Below are 19984 nucleotides of genomic sequence, written 5' to 3'. Positions count from 1 at the left end.
CCGGGGGGAGACGGCACCGGGGGGCACCTTTCATGCCGAAGGAGGGGGAGCTGGCCGCACAGCGCTGCCTTGTCCGGCCGGGCTCGCCTGCGGACGCGCATTGTGTCCAGCCGTGCCAGATGTCTGGCTCGTTGAGGGCTCTGGTCGAAGGCAGGGACCCAGGGAGGGAGGGCAGAGGGTGGACACTTTGTCTGGGACATAACGAGGTTTGCATTAACGAAGGAAGACAGGAAATAGAGTGCCTTAACTGGACACTGGCCAGCCCCACTGCTCCCTGGCCCCCAGCGACATTTCTTTTTTCTTTCTTATGCATCTTGGAGGCAATGAGCCGGGCAGGACCTGGAGAAAATAGGCTTTGGGCTCCGGCTGTGTGAGCGGTGTGGAACTGGGGTGGCCATGGCAGCCAGTGCATGGCCAGGGCCTCTCCTGCCGCTCACCGCCCAGTCGTGGGTGCGAGAGCCCCAGGGTCCTGCTCGCTTGCCCTAATGAATGCGGCACTGCCGCCCAGCCATGGCCCCCCACGGGGCCCCCGTTCCCACTCGGTCTCTCTAATTTGTATTAAGTATCCCTTCCTCGCAGGCTTTCCTCCTCCCCTTCTTCCCCCTTCTCGTCTCTTTTGTGAGTGAATAATTTATGGCACTTTTCATCTTCCTGGCTGTTGTTCCAGGCAGGCGGCGGTGGGATGCTCTGCGCCCTCCCGACAGCCGCTCTCGGGCTGGGTGTACAGCTCCAGCCAGCACTGGTGCCATGGCGGGGTGGAAACGGGGCAATCCCCTCCCGGTAGTGATGGGGAGAGTCAACCGGCAACACCAACCTCAACCATCACCCTGCCGGCCATGGGCAGGCAGGGCCACGGCTGGTGGCTCCATGGTGGTCCACGAGGGACCAAGGCAGGCCCCGGGGGTGGCTGTAGCACCCGAGGCCGGGCAGGCGGTGGCCAAGCCCAGCTGCCCCGGTGGTGGCCGGGGGCTTGCGCCACAGTGGGGCACGGGCAGGACCGGGTGGCCCCTGGCCCGCCGCGCGGTGCGGGGCTGCGGCGAGGTTTCCGTGGGCCGCTGGCTCTTATATAAGCTCATTGTTTTCTGAGTCAAAAGAGGTTTTGTCTCCGCTCTGGAGATGTGACAGGAGGAGGAACAATTTGCCCCATTCATCTTTAACTCTGCCTTTGGAGAGCGGTGCGGTGGCCTTCGCCGACAGAGACGTTAAACCCAACCACTTCCCCGCCGTAAAATCTCCCGGGGAGCAGGTGTTGGAAATCGCCCCTTCCCCTCCTGATCTCCGCAAATCCAGCGCCACAGAAATCAAGGATAATCCAGCAGCCTCTTCAAAATGAAAACGCTGAGCCCTGATTAATTCATTTAATAAGTGACTGATCCCCTCCTCCCCCAGCATCGCAGCCCAAGAAGCCATTTTGCTTCTCACTCTCCTGGGCTCGGCGCTGCCGGGGAGAGGCCGAGGCCACAGCAGAGGCACGAGGTGGCTTCCCATGGCCTCCTCGATGGCCTCACCGCTTGCCCAGCCACATCCTGGCCTCTGTGATGGGGCTGAGGAGGGCAGTGCTCCAGGGACCTTGGGGCTGGCCAGCTTCCATTGGGCTCTCCAGCCTCACCAGCATCCCCCACGCAGTGCCGGCGTCTCTTCCACCTCCAGCGTGCGGAGCCCCGGCTCCAGGGGATTAAAACAGGAGAACGAAATATTCCGTTTTCCAACCCAAAGATCAAACCGGTTAGAAGTGACATTGTTTTTACAGTTCCATCTGCTTCAATTAGGGCACGGGGGTGGAGCAGGGGGGCTCCCAATTATCCTCATTAGAGGGGCTCCTCGTGCAGCCAAGCTCCAGCCGCGAGCGGGGAGCTCACCAGGCTCGTGCTGGTTGATAATGAATATATTCATGGCTGCGCAGCCTGGCCTTGCTCGCCTGCTGCTGCCGGAGCCCTGCTCGTTACGTGTGTTTTGGGCACTCGCTGGCAGTCTGCAGAAAACCTCTCCAAGCTCAGAAGTTTGGTGGGTTTTACCAAAACGGTGATTCTCTGGGAGCGGGACCAACACAGCCCCGCCGCTGCTCCGTGTGCTGCCACAGCTGCTGTCGGCAGAGCAGGAGCATAAACCAGGTCGTGGCACCCGAGGTGGGAGGGGTCCTGCTGTGTCTCCCCCAGGTCCTGCTTCACTGCGGGGTGCCCCGGGCACTGCTCGGGGCTGGCCAGGGGTTGGAGATATCCCAGTGAAGCTGCCTGGGGAGCAGCACTGGGCACCGGCACCGTCCCTGGCACCGTCCCATCCGCGCCAACCAGGAGAGCGCAGCGCTCCCTCCCGAGCACATCCGCGTTTTTAAGCTGGCTGAGGCCATTCCCGTTCGGACCCAAGGACCTCAGCAATCTGCATTTGTGGCCGTTTCTCTGCTCGCAAGGCTGAGATTAATCCACCACTTTATATGCGGAGCTTCTGGGAGAGCATAACCTGCAAAAATATATAAATAAGAAAATTATCTGTAGCTAGTGTGTTTAAAGACCTTGTTATTTACTTACGTTCAGCTTTGGTTTAAACTAAATTGTTCTTTTAGCAGGTGCTGGTCCCTTATGTTAGATTCCCATTTCATTTTCTTATTCCACCTGAACAGGTTCCTGGAGACATCTTCCTCTTTGCTTTCAATATTTTTTGGCTGTAGCAAACCCAAGGTTCGTAAATGCAGTGGAGTCGGGTGTCAATCTGATTTGCAGCTACTGTGTGTGTTTTGTGCAACACAAAAGAAATACCGAGACATTGAGAAATCGGGGGGTCCAGAATCCTGCCCACTGTGAGCAGCCAGTGTAGGACTGGCACTGCCAACTGGGACGGGATCTGCAGGGACCAGGGGCAGGGCTGGTGGCCACGGGGAAGCTGGAGGTGGGTGGACAAGGTCAGAGCGGGATATCCAGGGAGGAGTGGTGGTGCTTAAGGCAGTTTTGGGATGTTCAGAGAAGGTTGAAGGTGCTCAGAGCAATGCAGGGATGCTCGGGGCAGGCTGGGCATGTAATGGGAGAGACTGGGGATGTTCAGGGCAGGTCGAACGTGCGCAGAGCAATGCAGGGATGCCCAGGGCAGGTTGAGGATGCCCAGAGTGATGCAGGAATGCCCAGGGCAGATTGAGGATGCTCAGAGCAAAGCAGGGATGCGCAGGCAGGTTGGGGATGTCCGGGGCAGTTGGGGATGCTCAGGGCACCTGAACTGTCTTCTCCCAAGTGATGCTTCTCTTGTTGCCCCTTGTCTGGCGGGGTTTTCGCGGCGTGGAGGGCCTCCAGCCACCACTCTGTGCAGGCAGCCGTGCCGGGGGCTGCCTGTGGCCCCGGGAGCTGGCAGGAGGTCCCTGCCATTGGCCTGGGGGCCGGGCGCTGATTGGCCCCGCGGCGCTGTTGCTGCGGCTGTGCCCAGGCTGACGGTGGGGCCTGGCGTGCGGCTCGTGCCTCGGCGCACGGGAATAATTCTCCTTAATCCTTCCGAGAGGCATCGCTGGATGAGGCTGGAGCCTCCCTCTGGGAGCCCCGTCTCGCCTGGCGCGCAGAGCGGAGCAGGGGGAGGGACGGCCGCCATCCCACAGGCAGGGAGGCCTCCATGCCCCCAGCCACCTGCCCGCTGCTGCACGGGGCCATGGCGAAGCCGGCACCGCTCCTGCGCCCACGCTGAGGGCAGAGAGTGCCGGGGGTGGGTCTGGATGCGCACCCTGGCAAAGTGTGTGTGGGGCAGAGGTGCAGCAGCCTGGCTGGGGCAGAGAGCCCCGAGGAGCACACGCTGGTGTAGGAGCTGATCCAGGCAAGCCGGGCTGCATCTCCCGCAAGTTGGAGAGCAAAACCCACAGGAGCCTGAGAGCCCCAGACCCCAGTGCTTTGGGACAAGGAGGGGTGTAGGGGCAGGAGGTGGCAATGCCGCTGGTATCCTGCCCCTCTGGGCTGGGCTGAGCCAGCAGCAAATGCCCTGCTGCCATGATTCAGGCTGCAGCTGCCCGCTGGAGCCCCACTGTCCACGGCACAGGGGCAGGAGACCAGAGCCGGTCCTGGGGGGTGGCTCGGAGGGTGCCGCAGGGTAGTGCTGGCTGCTGAGTTCCCCCAGAGCCCCACACTCCAGAGCCAGCGCTCAGCCCCAGCCAGGAGCAAGGGGCTCTCCCTGGAGCCAGCCCTGTGCTGGGGAGGGTGACGCCTGCTGCCGGGCCGGAGCACCCGGCACTTAAACACCACCCCGGGGATTAGGTCAGTTCTGGTCATTGCTCAGACGAATAAGTGGATCAGCGCAAGGGAAAGGAGGGGGAGGGAGCTCCGCTGAGCAGGGGGCTCAAGAGGGGACCTTTTAATTTAGGGGCTCACGGGGCCAGGAGCAGCCTTGGCGCAGGCGTGAGGCTGGGCAGCGAGCACTGTCGCCCGGGGCAGCTGGGGACACATGGCGGCAGCCCCGGCCGGCCCCCACGGTCTGCTTGGATGCCCAAGTGTCCTCAAGTCTGTTTATTTTAAGGGATACAAAGTCCTGGGCTGCTGCGCGGTCACAGGAGCCCTCGCCGAGCCTCTCATTAAAGTTTGCCGCGGGCGCTGGCAGGGGGAGGAGGAGGATGGGTGGCAGCACCCGGGCGCCATCCTGACACCCCACACACCTTTGGACATGGCACCCATGCACTGGGAGCTGTCGTTACGGTGCCGGGGCCACCCCGTAGTCCGACCCCATTGTCCTGCGGCGGCGCGGGCCGGGCGCGGGGACCGCCATCTGCTTGTCGCTGCCGGCAGCTTCTTTGTTCGCCGCCCGGCGCACGCTCGCGCAGGAAGCGGCTCCCCACGTGCTTCGCCCTTTCCCTCTCGCGGAGGCACCTAATGAAATAAAGGATTTACTGCAGCGAGGGGGAGGGAAGGGGAAGCGGGCTGAGCAGTTTGAAAATGTCGTGCCTGGCCCCGGGGCTGGGCTCTTTGGCCGGGTGCAGGCAGGGCTGGGTGCAGGCAGGGCTGGGTGCAGGCAGCACCGGGCATGGGCAGGGCTGGGCTCTCTGCCGCGGCCGCACTGTTCTCCAGAGCAGCACAAGGCAGGAGACTGGCATGGTGGGAGCCATGCACGGGCAGGGGACAGTGCCAGGCCCTGGGGGTGTGGATGTAACCAAGATGGAGCAGGAGCCGGGCTGTGCGCCGGGTGTGCGTGAAACCGCCGTGGCTGGACCCCTGGGCCATGGGGTCTCCCCGTTCAGGTGGTGGGGGAAAGGGGTGGCCATGCAGCTGCCGTGGGGATGGCTCTGGGCCAGGTGGAAACAGGAGTGTCCACGTAGGCTGTAGGAGGTCACTTGTGCTTTCAGTGGGACAGGAGGGACGTCCGTGCAGTCCCTGCCCCATCCCAGCAGCAGGGTGCCAAGGAGCCTTGCTGGGCAGTGTGCCCGCTGTGAACCAAGCTCCTAACGCTGCTTCCAGGTGGCATGAACTCAGGGTTTTCCCGTCCAAGCGAGCCTGTCCTCGTGTGCCATCCCCAGACCCCAGCACTCTGCAGAGCAGCGTGTCCCCGAGCCACCAGTGCTGGAGCTTGTTGCCTCCCACCACACCCAGCCCCAAATGGGGCTGGGAGGACCGTGCCAGGAGGCGAGGGACCCGGCGGGGAGAGGCAGTGTCCCCTTCTCCTCCCTGCAATGCAAACAGAAACCGAAAAGGACCAAATTCCAAAGTTCTTATTCAAGCCAAACCGCCTGTGGCCCCAGGTGGAGGCGTGGGGACCGTCACCTGCCGGAGGGACTAGTGGCCCAGGCGCAGGGCATGGCAGCAGCCAGCATGCTTTGAGGGACGAGGGAGCAGAGATGTGTGATGGCCCTGCAGCCGTGGGCACCGGTGTCTGTCCCTCCAGCTGCTGCATCCCAGGGCACAAAGCACGGCTGTGCAGGCCTGGCTCCCAGTGGCACCTGTGGCAACTTGGCCACCAAGTGAGCCCAGAGCAGCCCTGGCCAGGCAGGGGCTTTCCAAGCAGTGCCGTGTCCTCGCTGCACGTGCCCATGGTCCCGCAGGCGGGCTCTGGGGAGGCTGGCACTGTCAGGGGCAGAGCCACTTACCCACCTCAGGGACATGGTCGCAGGGCACCACGGGGGTGACCACACACCCTTCCTTGCAGATGACTCCTCGTCAGAGAGCTGCAGCGGAAATGGCTCCTCCACCCTGAACCCCTCCACCTCCAGCAGCACGCAGGGCGACAGTGCCTTCCCCGAAATGAACGGGAATGGCACCGCGGCCCCCATGGACTTCACCGCCTCCGCCGACGACCAGCCCATCAACCTCTGCGACAAGCTCGCGCCTGCCCACGTCACCCCTTCCTACCAGTCGGACGGCTGCAGCGCTGACGGGCTGCGCAGCAGGGTCAAGTACGCGGTGAAGACCACGGCAGAGGTACGGCCCAGGCTGCAGGTGGCTGCCACCGGGGCTGGGTGAGGTGGGGTGGCCGCGCATCCCCAGCCGGAGCTGGTGCGGGGCATGGCACACTGAGAGCAACTGCATGTGAGGTGCCCGAGGCCAGGCAGGGATATGGCTCCTGCCCCCGTGCCAGGAAAGCACAGCGGGGTGGCCCGGGAGCCTGTCCCTTGTAGGGAGGGAAGGACAGATGAGTGCCACACTCGCTGCGGCAGAGCTGCTGTGCCTGGCCGTCCTCCAGCCTCAGGGCTGCTGCTGCTCGGCAGAAATCGTGGGGAGAGTTGGAGGGATGGTTTGGGGGAGCTGGGGAGCATCCCCCGTGCTTTGCCTGCTCCACAGCCAGAGCGCTGCAGGGCCTCCTCCCCGACCAGCTGTGCCGCTGCCCCCCTGCAAGGAGGAGCCCATTCCCGCTGGGTCCGGGCAGCGTTTCCCGCAGGGTCAGGCAGAACCACGGCCCGCACCAGCCAGAGCTACACTGCCCCACGTGCTTTGGGCCATCACACGGTCCCTGAGGCTGGCGTGTCACCCCTGCCCGAGGCAGGCAGGAACTGTCACTTGGAGGAGCTCATCCCTGGGTTCATCTCTCCAAGTTGCAGTGGAACATCAGGAGATGGGCCAGAAGCAGTGAGCCAAGGAGAAAGGGCTTTTTCCTCAGGATTGTGGGCAGCGGCAGGCAGACGAGGGCTTGTGGTAACCCCTGTCTCCTCTCAGTCCCCTCCGTACAGCTCTGGCAGCTATGACTCCATCAAGACAGAGGTCAGCGGCTGTCCGGAGGACCTGACTGTTGGCAGGGCCCCCACGGCCGACGAAGATGACGATGATCATGATGACCACGAAGACAACGATAAGATAAATGACTCGGAGGGGATGGACCCGGAGAGGCTAAAGGCCTTCAATGTAAGGAGGGCTGCTCAGGGAGGGCGAGCCCACCTGCCTCTCGTCTCGGTGTTCCCACTGTCTGTCTTCTCCTTTGCAGATGTTTGTGCGCCTTTTTGTGGACGAGAACCTGGACCGGATGGTTCCCATCTCTAAGCAGCCCAAGGAGAAGATCCAGGCCATCATCGAGTCCTGCAGTCGGCAGTTCCCCGAGTTCCAGGAGCGGGCGCGCAAGCGCATCCGCACCTACCTCAAGTCCTGCCGCCGCATGAAGAAGAACGGGATGGAGATGGTGAGTGGCCGCCCCACTGCTCTGCCGCTCACCACCGCCCCTGGGGCAGCAGGTCCCTGAGCGCCTTCTCTGCTTGTGTCTCCACAGACCAGGCCCACGCCGCCGCACCTGACCTCGGCCATGGCGGAGAACATCCTGGCTGCCGCCTGTGAGAGCGAAACACGGAAAGCAGCCAAGAGGATGCGGCTGGAGATCTACCAGACCTCCCAGGTACGGTGCTCGTGGCCGGAGGTGGGTTTGGGGAAAATAAGAGAAGTTTCTGACCAATTTGGCAAAGCATTTTTAAAAGCCTTTCTAAAAGTCGAAGGGCTACAGAGCAGGTTCCTGTGTTGCATCCTGAGACTCAGGACAGCGGGGCTGGGGACGTTGGTTTGTGCTGGCCACACTGTGGGAGACCAGGCGTCCCCACGCTGTCCCTCCCACTGTCCGCGGAGGATGGCCGGGCTTCACGCTGGAGTAAGTCTGTGTTTCCTCCGTGCAGGACGAACCGATCGCTCTAGACAAGCAGCACTCCAGAGACTCCACAGCCATCACCCACTCCTCCTATTCACTGCCAGCTTCATCTTACTCCCAAGACCCGGTCTACATCAATGGAAGCCTGAACTACAGCTACCGTGGCTACGGGTCCCTGGGGGGCAGCCTGCAGCCGCCCACCTCCCTCCAGACGGGCAACCACAGTAACGGTAAGCGGCCACATGCTGCACCGGGTCCCGCGGCAGCACAGGGAGCTCACCCAGCCATCACCTCCACCCCGTGCCCGGGCATTCTGCGCTCTGCTGGAGCTGGGCACTGGGGGAAAGCAGGGGCTGCTGCTGTGGCTCACACTGAGCCCGGTCACGGCAGCATCTCTCCCGCTGCCATGTGGAGCTGCTCTGAAAGCCCCTCTTCTCCTGCAGCCGACGGAGGCCTCTGCCCAGCTGCTCAGCTTGCCTCATCAGCAGGTGGTTAATTGTTGAATTGAACTTGGAAGGACAGCCTAGGTGGCACTGGTGGAGGGAAGGAGTGTCACTTAAAAAAAAGGGGAATCTGTACCAGTGATTAATTATTAACAGGAGCAGGCGCCTATCGCTGCCCTGATCTCGTTGCTAGTATGAGCTGTTCCTTTCCCAGCCTGTGTTGGGAGGTTGAGAGGAGCCTCCTGGCTGTTCTCGGAGGTGGGGACAGGGATGGGGACAGGGATGGTGAAGTTTGGGGGCTCCGCAGCAGCGCCTGGGGTGCAGCCAGCTCCTGCCGCAGATTGGAAGGATGGCGAGGGGCTGGGGGCTGCGTGGGAAAAGCAGCCGGAGCACCTGAGGCTGCAGGGAGGGATGGCAGAAGGAGGGAGCAAGCAAGGCTTGAGGGGTCGGCTGAGTTAGGAGCAAGTGAACAGAATGGAGTAGCCTGGGGCCGAGCAGGGCAGCTGGGGAGGTGCTGTGGTACCTGGCGACTCCCTGGCACCCAGGCGAGGCGAAAGAGGTGCGGGATGGGGCAAAGGGTCTTCCCTTGGGCAGCAGCCCTCTGGCTTTGCCCTCCCGGCAGCCGTCGCAGGAGGGGCTGAAGCCCATGCCAATCCTTGGCCAGACCTTTGGCAATCTCCAGGCTACCTTTGCTTGTCCCGGTGTGCTCTGGGCTCCTGCCCTGCCCCTGCCCGCCCCAACAGGAGTGAGGATTTGGAAGGATGTGATTTCCGGAGCCCTGAGAGATGCCTGTCTGGGATTAACTCTTATCATCCCTTCCTAATGCTTCTTAACCCTGAATAAAGATCCCACCCTGGCCTCCAGCTGCTGAGACCTAATCCTCGCAGCCACGGCGGAGGCAGCTATGGTTCCTCCCCAGAGCCCCCTGCGCTGCCCAGCACCCTCCTCTCGCCCGGCCCCGCCGCGAGCGCTGGCTCCTTGACAAGAGGCAGCGAACTTGCAGAACTGTCTCCGAGCAGCCCCGGGAGGAGCAGCCGGGCCCTGGGTGTAGCACACAGCAGCAGCACACAGCAGCAGCTTGCTTCTTTCTAATGAATTTTTAAACTTACTGCTTCGCAGTTATTTTTTTTTTCCCCTTTGCCCAAGCTCTTTGCCAGTCCTTTAGAGGTAAGAGCGTGCTGCCGTAGCGCTGGCAAGGAGCGCTGCGAGGAGCTGCGCCTTCTCCTCCCTCCGTGAGCACAAAGCCTGCAGGGGTTTGCTGCCCAGAAGTGTCTTCTCCCTCCATCCCCCACCTAAGGCGATTCTTGCTCAAACCCGCATCCCCATTCCCAGCTCCTTCCCCCTTGGTGAGCCGGGAAATGGGCTCCGCTTACTGCTGCCTTTTCTGTCCAGTGAAATCGCTTTCGCATGAGAGCCTCCTCCTCCCCTTCACCGAGCGCTGATTAGCTTGGCGTGGAAGTCCTCTGCTGGTGCCACTCCTCCCGCAGCATTTGCTGCTCCAGCATTGCTTTCCTTGGATGCTTTCCTTCCCACCCCAGGGCAATGCTCTCCCCTCCCTGCCACCGTCACCAGTGGGACCCACCTGGTCTCGGGGGGGGCTGCTGAACTCTCCTGTCCCCGTTTGCAAACTGCTGCGGCCCCCGGTCCCTGCTCCACCTTCCTGCGTGTCCCACCGCTGCGTCAGGCCACCCAGCAGGAGCTTAGCCCTCCTGAAGCCTTCCTCCAGCATCACCAACTGCTCCATCAGCCTGCAATCCCCCCAGCCCACAGCCAGGGGATTAATTAGTTCAGTGGCTTCTCTTTCTCCTTACCCCCAGGCTGCAGCCTCGCCTGCCTCCTCTCCCTGACTACTGTCACATCTCTAGTACACATCTTCCCGCTTAGCTCCATTTCTAGTTGGGTGTGTGCGTTTAAGGGCTACCAGGATGATGAGGGGACTGAAACACCTCTCTTATGAAGAAAGGTTGAGGGATTTGGGTCTTTTTAGTCTGGGAAAAAAAGACGACTTAGTTGAGGTCTCATCAATGCTTATAAATACTTAAAGGGTGGGTGTCAGGAGGATGGGGCCAGGCTCTTTTCAGTGGTGCCCAGTGACAGGACAAGAGGTAATGGGCACAAACTTGAACGTAGGAAGTTCCATCTCAACATGAGGAGGAACTTCTTTACTTTGAGGGTGGCAGAGCCCTGGCACAGGCTGCCCAGAGAGGTGGGGGAGTCTCCGTCGCTGGAGACATTCCAAACCCGCCTGGACGCGTTCCTGTGCCACCTGCTCTGGGTGACCCTGCTCTGGCAGGGGGTTGGACTGGATGATCTCCAGAGGTCCCTTCCAACCTCTGCCATTCTGTGATTCTGTGAAATGTGCAGCCTAGTAAGAACATTTAGGTCCCCTACCCCCAAACCTTATACCTCCGGCTGAGCAGGTAACCGTGTTGCTGGCCGGGGTGGTGTGCCAGAGCCTGGGCAGGGCAACCTGCCGGAAGGTTCCTCCTGGCTGCTGTGCTGGGCAGAGGAGCCGGGCAGTTACCCAGCACCAAACCAGGGAAACACGCCTCGTGTGGGATGTTACTCGCCATATGCAAAGGAAAAACCAGAACGTGGTGGGTCATTTGGATGGGTAGGGAACCTCAGGCACAGGTTTAGCTCCTGGAAAAGCGTGGCCACAGACTTTTCCTTTGTGGAGTGGATGGGACAGGCTGCAGGATGGGACTTTTGTCACCTTGACTCTGAAGTTGAAGTCTCTCCCCTGGTTGTGGCTGTTGTAGAGGCCTGTGCTGGCTGCTGCGGGAGCTGGGGCTTCTCACGGTGGAGCAGCGGCTCCCGCTGGGAATCTCGTCATGGGAGAACAGACGCGGACAAGGCTGCTCTGCCTGAGCTTCTCTCTTGCTTTTCCTCGGCAGGTCCGACCGATCTCAGCATGAAAGGTGGGGCCTCCAGCACGGCCCCCTCCAACAGCACCAGCAGGGGAATGCAGGCTGCCCAGCTCAGCCCCACGGAGATCAGCGCGGTGCGGCAGCTGATCGCTGGCTACCGAGAGTCAGCGGCGTTTCTGCTTCGATCTGCAGACGAACTGGAAAACCTCATTTTACAGCAGAACTGACTCCCCGTGTCTGCATCGCTCCTCTGTCGAGAAGACAATTTATACCTGCTAGAAAGAGGCTCCCAGCGGTGTCCTGCTCAGGACCACCATCGTCCTCCCGTGAAACGGCGGGTACATGTAGTTTTAGAAGGTGGAATCCAAAAGACCTGTTTTCTTTTACACTCCAAGCACCTGGGACTTCAGGCACAAGGACACGTTTTTGAAGCATACCAACACCCGTGCGTCCGGCCGACCAGAAGCCAAACCTGCAGCTTGGAAGGATGTGGGACTTTCAAGGGCAGAAGGGAGCCTGGGGAGGTTTGGGGCTGCAGATGTATTTAGAATAACCTTTGTGGACCCAAATGTTAGATTCCCGTCCCCAGATAATTTCCAAGTCTTAGGTGAGCTGAATCACATATTTATTGAGAAATGGACCCTCCTCTCCCCTTAGTAATTTATTTTTCTGAAAATGGATTCTTTTGAGTTTGTACAGATTGCCAGTTTTTTTGTCTGTCTGATCAGAAGGAATTTATTCCTGTGAAATAACACATTCCATATCACTACACTACTAATTTCCAGGCAGTTCTGCCTGTTTCTCTGGGGAGCCCTTGTCCCACAGGGAGCAAGTTTGCCATCCAGCCCTAGACTTCGAGGCTGCTCAACCTCCAGTAAGCGTAGGTGGCAGCTGACCGACGGAGCAAGCAAGCGTCCTGCTTAGACCTTCGTTCTAAGCGGTCCCGTAGCAGCAGTGGGGTCTAAATCTCCCGAGAGACTCGGCAAGCTCAGCAGACCTCCGCCTAGAAGGACGTCTCGCACTCATTTAAGTCATTGCAGATAAGAGAAAGAAGGAAGGAAGGAAGTACCTGAGAAACACTGTCTTGCGGTCACCATCCGTACTCTACCTCACACTCCATTGTGGGCTTCTTCCAGGACTGGCCGAGCTGGGCCTGGGGGACGGTGAGTGTCGCAGACGCGTGGATCGCGCCGAGGAGGCTGGACCCAACGCGGCAGGTCCAGCGGATCCGCCGGGGTCCTGCTGCTGGGCGGCAGCTCGCCCCCACCCCGCTGCGCCCGGCTGGTTGTTCACCGGTCCCTGTGAAACCAGCCCTGGGGTAGCACCAGGAGAATAAACCGTTCAGGAACCGCATGGGTGTCATAAAGGCTAATGCCGAGTCTCTGCCCAAAAAGCGAGCTCAGCGTGGCGAGCCGCTCGCGCCTCTGCAGACGACAGAGACGGGCGACATTCAGCAGCAGAACTGACAAAATCCTCTCCAGGGCCCAGGATCCTCCCCCCCTCCCTGCTCACAGTCCTGGAAAAAGCCCACAATTCCCAAAGTGTGGAAAAACCGTAGTCCGATGACCATTCTGCCCCGTTACTGCCCCCCCCCCCTCACCTCCCCCAATAATGCACTTCGTTTTGCTCAGTGCAATACCTACTACCAGTGCTGCTAAACCCAGGGACTTCGCTCGGGCACGGCGGTGCTGAGCCGAGCCAAGCAATGGACCGTGCTCCGGAGCCACGTAGAGCAGCAGAGACGGCTGCCGGGGATCCCGGCTCCTCCTCATCCCCCCCCCAGCGCCGGCGCAGCTCCCCCCAGCCCGGGCAGGAATCCTCACCACAAGATGTAGATTGGATAAACGTAAACCCCTGTACGCTCCTTTTTAAAGGTAGATACTTTCTCTCTATGGAGCCAGCTTTTTTTTTTTTTTTCTTTTTTTTTAACTTCTTTTTCGGCCACTCTGAGCCGGCGGAGGGAGGCTGCTGCACCGGGGGGGGGCTGATGCCGCTGGCGTGGGCTTGAGCTCGGTGGCAGCGGCTGGTCCCAGCCAGGAGCGGACCCGGGCAGTTTATACTCAGTAGCCTTTCTACCCAATTATCCTCCCCACACACTGGAAGAGAAGCGAAACCTCTACCCTGCTCTTAGTCTTAGTATGGAAAAAAAGCCGCCGGCTCCTGAGGACGGGCTCTCCTGGCCCCGCCAGCAGAAGGGATTAACCGTTGCGTTGACTGTTTTCCCCAAACCTTAAACTTTCCGCAGCATTTGGAGAAAAGGGACCTAACTCCTGGCCGTGGGGCGCAGCCAGGGTGTCCGTGCAGAGATGAGGTGGTGCCTCGTTAGAGCTGAGCCGATGCCGGAGCCGGGAGCACCGTGGCCATCCCGAGCCGTGCCCGGGCTGAGCCCCCCGTCCCCCTCCCTGCCCACAGCGGGCAGGAGAGCGGGTGGGGGCCAGCGCAGGACATCAGCCTCCCCCCCCAGCCCCGAGCCAGGGTTCAGCCTCACGCTTTCCCCAGCACTTCACAAGCCTGCTTGGTTTGTCCACTGCATCCTCCCATACTTGGAATTTATGTAAATATTTATTTTTGTGTGAATACCATGAAGTAACAAACCTTTGACAAAACAAAAAAAAAAAAAAAAAAAAAAGATATGTAACCGCAGCCATTCGTGAAAGTCTTAACGTTAAGGAAGGAGAGGCAGAGACAATCGCTGTCCCGGAATTCTCTCTCTCTGCGCTATCCCACCCGAGTCGGTGCCTCCGTCCCCGTCAGAGGCCATCGAGAACATTTAGCCATAAGTTTGCCATCCAGTTTACTGAAAAAAAAAAAAAAAAAAAAAAAAAAAAGAGTTTACCCAGGGGCTTATGGACAGATCACCATCAGCGACACTTTGTTTAAAGTTTTATTTATCCAAGTTTTTAGCTGTCGTTACCAGATCACCTTTGAACTTGTCTTAGCATGTGTTGAAGTTGAGTAGCTCTTACGCGTTGTTAAACTGCTCTAGCAGACAGATGAGGCTCACGGCTGCGTAGGAAGGTTTCCAACGGTCTACCCCGGCCGAACGACTGATGTTCGTAACTTGCAGCTGAATGGTACAGACTCAGATTCCCAAAGCCCCGGTGACAGCCACAGCTGTGACGAGTTATGAAACAAACGGGATTGACTATGAATTTCTGTCAGGGATCTTTTTCTTTCCTTTTTTTCTTTTTTTCCTCTTTTTTTTTTTTTTTTTTTTTTTTTAATTTTGGTGAGCCGCGGCTTTATAGTTTCTTTGGAGCGAGCTCCACTGACATCTCAGCGCTCTTCAGCTGATCCGTGCTCAGTCGCGGCTCTTCTGTGCTCCGGGACTGTTTCACAGCCACATTCCTGCGCTCTCACTGGGCAGGACGGGGTCAGGAATCGCTAGTCCGGGTTCTCAACGCGAAGGAATGAGCAGGAGCAGAATACACCGGCTCTCCAGCTATTCTGAGAGGTGGAAGGAGAATGCTGGGTTAGCAAACGGTCTGGATGTTCTTGGTTTTGTTTAAGAAAAGCTAATCACTGGTCGAGAAAAATAGATTGTGTTTTGTTTTGTTTTTAATTTAATTTAATTTTATTTTAAACACAACCATCCTGCCCTGGATGTGCGGTTCCCATGACAGTGTTTCTACATGGGAGAGCGTTCCCGGGATTGCGAGCAGACGTAACTTGTACCTCCCCGATCCAAAGGGCCACTTCCCTCCCACGAGTGGCCGTCGGATTTAGTACCAGTTCATGAAAAAAAAAAAAAAATGCTGCTTTGAACTCAGAGGGTTAATATACTTTTGATTTGTAATTTTTTGTAAAACTTTTTACAAGGTAGCATAGTATTTCACCAGAATACCAACTACAATCCGTCCATGGTCTGATTTTTATATAATTTAGTGGTGCTTTAGAAACTTTTGTTTGGTTGTTTCGGAGCTGTACGGCTCAGTTTTTCGCCTGTATCTACCTAAGACCAATGTGAACCTTTGTATTTTTTGCTCCTAATTTTGGACTCAGTGAAAGTGTACTGTTTACATGTACAGAACTCCCGGCCCCTGTGTGTTCTGCGAGACCTGCTGTTGAAGAGGAAGATGCACCTCACCCAGTTCGTCTGCTTAACCAAGCCACAGCTTCACTCACCCACTGCCACACGCACCTAACCCTAAGGAAGACACCCCCCCACCCACCCCAGAAATTGAAACGCCCTTTAAGCAATTTTGGGTTTTGCACAAGCTATTGTATTTTATTTTTTTTTCCCCAGTAGTTGATTTACGGATTGGCTGCAATTCAAAAGCAGAGCTGAGAGGATGCTCGGTTAACTGAAGCGCCAGAACTCAACGGGCACCAGCGCTGCTGTTTCACCGTCCTCCTCCTCCTCTCACCCGAGGCGGGGGGGGGTGAAGGCCGCCCAGCTCAGCGTAGGGTTCAAACAAGGCAGAAGACTCGAGCCAAGGGGGCTTGCGAGGAAGCCGGGGAGGGGTGGGAAGCGTGGTGGTGGTGGGGGGAACCACTCGTTGAGCATAATTGGAAACATCCTTTAACGAACCTGGTGGAATCGCCCGAGCTGGCCGCTGATTTCAGATGGAGAGGGTGGGAGCGCCTTCCCCCGGGAGGCGGGGGGCTGGGGGGCGAGGGGGGGGCGCTCCGAAACGAAGCGGAGGAAGAGAGCTCTTTGGAAAGTCCCCTCTTTCCTCAGGGCTCAGACAGAAAGCTTATGGCACTTAATCCAGCTTTTAAGGTGACACTTTATTGCTTAATCAATTGATTCATTTTGAAATGATATTTTTGCAGATAGGCACCTATGCAACTTAATGTGGCTCTTAAGCAGATGAGCACTTCCTCCTCAACGAGCTTGATAAGAGTTATTTGTGTTATATACTGTGGATTTTTCCAGTAAATGTGGCTTAATATTTTAATTCTTAGAATGTGTGTCTATTATATATGTGATGCAACTTAATTCTGTTCTGTTTGTGGAATGATTAGCACAGGCCAACTCCCTGTTCCCCTCACTTAACAAAGACCAATGAGCTGTTAATCGAGCTGTTCTCTCCATGGTATTACTTGCTAAATGCACTGATTTCATAAGTATGTGGAATCCTTTTTTTTTTTTTCTTTTTTTTTTTTTTTTCTTCTTTTGAATCTGTATATCATATATAAGACTGAATCTACTTAATAAACACTGTATAACAAAAAGGGCTTTTTCCTCCACTGTCGGGCACCGCTGGGGTGCTGCCGGCACCGGCCGCTGCCCCTCGCCCCGTCACCGGCCCACGTTCGCTCCCCAGCCCCAGCCTACGCGCTGTGCGAGAGGTCGGTGCCGTGGGTCGCCAAAGCGGGATCTAAATTGAGGCGTTAAAAGGAAAAAAAAAAAAATCTTTATCTTTCCATAATTTTGACGTAAGCTGTGCTTTCCATTCCTTAACAGACAGCCGCGGGTACCGTAGAGAGCAGCGTTAGCACTCACGTGTGGGGCTAGTCACAAATTTTATGCTTAACTTATATTTTGACGAAATTAATTTTGTGAAGTGTCTGTTTTTTGTGGAAAAAAAAAAATAATAATGGCGTTTTCATTGAAGTTTGTGGAAAGTTCTCCCTCTCCTCATGGAAAATACTGAGTTTTCGTTATCAGCTTTATTCACTAAGTATAATAAATCTTTGCCTCCATAAAACGTTTATCTCAAAGCACTGTGTAGATAAAAATCTCCTCCTTTGCATCAGTCAGGAGGACCCAGGAAAGAGGAGTCAGTTCGCAGCTTTGGTGGAAACTTTGCCTTTCGATCCACACGGGGGGTGCCTGCGACGCGGCATGGGCAGGACCGTCCCCGGGTTTGCTGCTGCAGCCTTCAGCCACGGCCAAAAGGACCCACCGGAACGTTTGTGCTTGGAAATAGTCACCCCGGGACAGCACATCCCAAATGGACCTTCCATAATAATTAGTTAAATTATGTGCGTACACACTCCTCTGCGCACACGGAGGTAGCACGTGGTTTTTGCAGTACACACAAAAAGCATCTCCCGCCTTTCCTTGACACCCGTTTAATAACACGAAGCCTCTGGATAAGGTTTGCTCCCAAATTTCAAACGGAGCAAGGGAGACGGCCGCAAACGGCGGGGATCAGCAGCGCGCGTGCGGAGTCGTTTTCAGAGCCTTTGGACATACCTGCTCTCGCTTCCGCAGCTCCACGGTCGCAGGAGGCTTGGCTGACTCGGAAGGTCCCCTCCGCCCGCAGCCAGGACGCCGCCGAGCACCGCGGAGCCGGACCCAAACAGCAGATGGTCTGTGAGAGAGAAAATCTATTATTTATCAGATAAATATCACTGAAAAAAAAAAATAATTATATTTGCTCTGTGAGAAATCGTGACGTTAATAGGATTTTACTCTTGAAACCTCCGAGCTCCTCCGTGCGAGAGGTAACTCCTGCCATCATCACGCACCACGCCAATAAAACAGAAAATTGATGTCAGTTATTTAGCGGTTTTAAAGCTTACCTAGGTAACAACTCTGCTTATTTTCTGCATTACTTATTCTTAGCATATTTAGATTATCTGGATATCTTTAACCACACCTGTGTTTGCAGACCAAGTCTGCCAGAGTCAGGAGGACATCAATGAACTTCCAAAAACCACAAAAGCCTTTTTTTCTCCCCAGAAAGCCAGAGCGGCCACTGCCCTGGCCACAGCTCCTGTGCGACACAAAGTTTAAACCATAAACATTCTCCCAGGCTCGGGAAGAGCTTCCCTTTGCACTCAAACGCAGCAGAGCCCAGCTTTGCCCCTCCTCACCGCAATTTTTAAAGCCAGAAGTTGGGCTTCGCTGCCGCTGCGCTTGTGCCACCAACCCCCAGCACCGGTGACGTGGAGGGACTGGGGGAACGGGGCACCATCGCCGCTGTGTGCCACACTGGAGCACTGCGGAACGTAAAGAAGTTAGATATATCACCACACGGAGGGGAACACTCCCACAGCCCGACTTCGGAGATCACCATCTGCCTTCCAGAAGATCCACGCGATGAGAGCAGAGCTGAGACACGGAACATAATAATTCATGTTATTCTTCTAAAAAATGCTTACTACCTAGAAACGAGAGAGAAAGGCCATATCAATATATGAAGTTTACAGGTAGTTTCAAAAAAACAGTGTAATTGTTACACTCTTTAGAAAACATTTCCAGATCCAGTTATTCAACAATTGAGTAAGACAGAAACATAAAAGCCACGTAGCAGCAGCAGCAAGACCTGCCTGGTGACACTTGGGCCAGTCCCGGTGCTGCTGCCCATAGGTGTTACCCCAGTAGGGCAGGAACCTCCCCCCTTTACTGGGGGGGGGGGGGGGATGACACGGGACGGACTCCCACAGCATCCCACAGCCACGCTGCTGCTCTTGGAGCCCCCGGGGTACCTATTTCCCAAGAGCCACACAGTGTCCGCAGCAGGGACACTGTCTTCGGTTATCTGCAAGTGCATAAAAAACGATTTAATGAAGCAGAGAGAGCAACGCAGCCCCCCCACCTTATTAATCATCTGAGCAGAGCTCTGGAATGCTCCCGGTTAAAAAAAAAGAGGAAAGGAAAAGCAGTATCGCCCGGGAGAGCGCAGAGGATAATTTCAGAAAAAGAGGATTGAAACCACAAATGCAGGGTTTACAGAGTGTTTATTTTTCCAATACCACAAGGGACATACATGAGCAGGCCCCCCCGCGGAGGGCTCTGCAAACCAGACCAGTTCAATCTGTACACTACAGTGGCCCCAGAGGGGGCAGAGCCAGACCCCCCCACCCCAGCTCCGCTCCCCATCTTTGGTAAGCAGGTTTCACACCTCCGCTCCGTCCTCACCAAACCTGTAGTTCTGTCCACCCCAGGGTGCTTCGGCCTCCCTCCCTCCTCCCCCCACCCCCAGGCTGTCCGACGCCTTAAGGATAAACCATTGCAGAGACTAAACGTGTTGCATCCCTCGGGGTTGTGTTGTCTCAAACAGGGACTTGTACGGTTAACAAAAAAAAAAAAAAAAGTGCATGGTGAAGGGAGGTAGGATAGAGCTAGAGAAGGGACAAGAAGAAAAAATAAAAATAAACCCCCTACAATTCTTGCTACTGCTGCTTAAATAAAAAATAGCTGACTTCTCCCCCCATGGAAGCAATTCACTCTTGATAATCAATTGCTGCAAAGGGGAAGAAGGTCACGTTTTTCCTCTCGATCTATGGATGCACAAGGATGTTCACCTTCTTGCAACGCAGCTACAGCCACGCTCTAGGAGAGCAGTTACAGCAACAACCGGCAAATGGCTCAGAGGAGTGACCAGCCAAGAACACCCGACTCGGAGCCCGGGGGGGGTCAGCCTGGAGCCCGCACCCCCCCATCCGCCCACAAGGCCCGGGCAGAACCGAGAGACACCTCTGCGTGTCGAGCCTCACGTCAGGCAAGACAGAATACAGTGGCTCTGACTCCAGACGCAGATTAATAACTAACACCACTTTAATGCAATACTGCTGTAGAGCCTGAAAATCCAAGGGGAAAAAAAAAAAAAAAAAGAACAAAAAAAGAACCCTTTATGTTCTATGTACATTACATCCATTTACAGAGTTGGCCAGTACTGTGTACAACATATAAATACATGATCAAACAGATGCATAGAGGATACTTACAGGAGCCAAATAATTCACTTTATACATCCAAGAATG

General features: G+C 56.7%; 1 protein-coding gene across 4 annotated transcripts in view; it reads left to right on the top strand.

Moving 5' to 3' along the window:
- Nucleotides 1–14413, top strand: part of NOL4L (nucleolar protein 4 like) — a 64481-nt gene extending 50068 nt beyond the window's left edge. For all 4 annotated transcript variants that reach the window (XM_063349830.1, XM_063349832.1, XM_063349834.1 and 1 more), the window contains 6 exons: nucleotides 6097–6368; nucleotides 7101–7286; nucleotides 7366–7557; nucleotides 7645–7767; nucleotides 8039–8240; nucleotides 11351–14413. In XM_063349830.1, coding sequence (XP_063205900.1) covers nucleotides 6097–6368; nucleotides 7101–7286; nucleotides 7366–7557; nucleotides 7645–7767; nucleotides 8039–8240; nucleotides 11351–11550 — 1175 coding nt within the window. In that variant the 3' untranslated portion in view covers nucleotides 11551–14413. The remainder of the gene's footprint in view (nucleotides 1–6096; nucleotides 6369–7100; nucleotides 7287–7365; nucleotides 7558–7644; nucleotides 7768–8038; nucleotides 8241–11350) is intronic.
- The last annotated feature ends 5571 nt before the right edge of the window (nucleotides 14414–19984 follow it).

The sequence above is a fragment of the Chroicocephalus ridibundus genome, chromosome 12, assembly GCF_963924245.1.
Source record: "Chroicocephalus ridibundus chromosome 12, bChrRid1.1, whole genome shotgun sequence".
In the NCBI taxonomy this organism is placed as follows: domain Eukaryota; kingdom Metazoa; phylum Chordata; class Aves; order Charadriiformes; family Laridae; genus Chroicocephalus; species Chroicocephalus ridibundus.
This window is presented reverse-complemented; position numbering and strand designations above follow the sequence as displayed.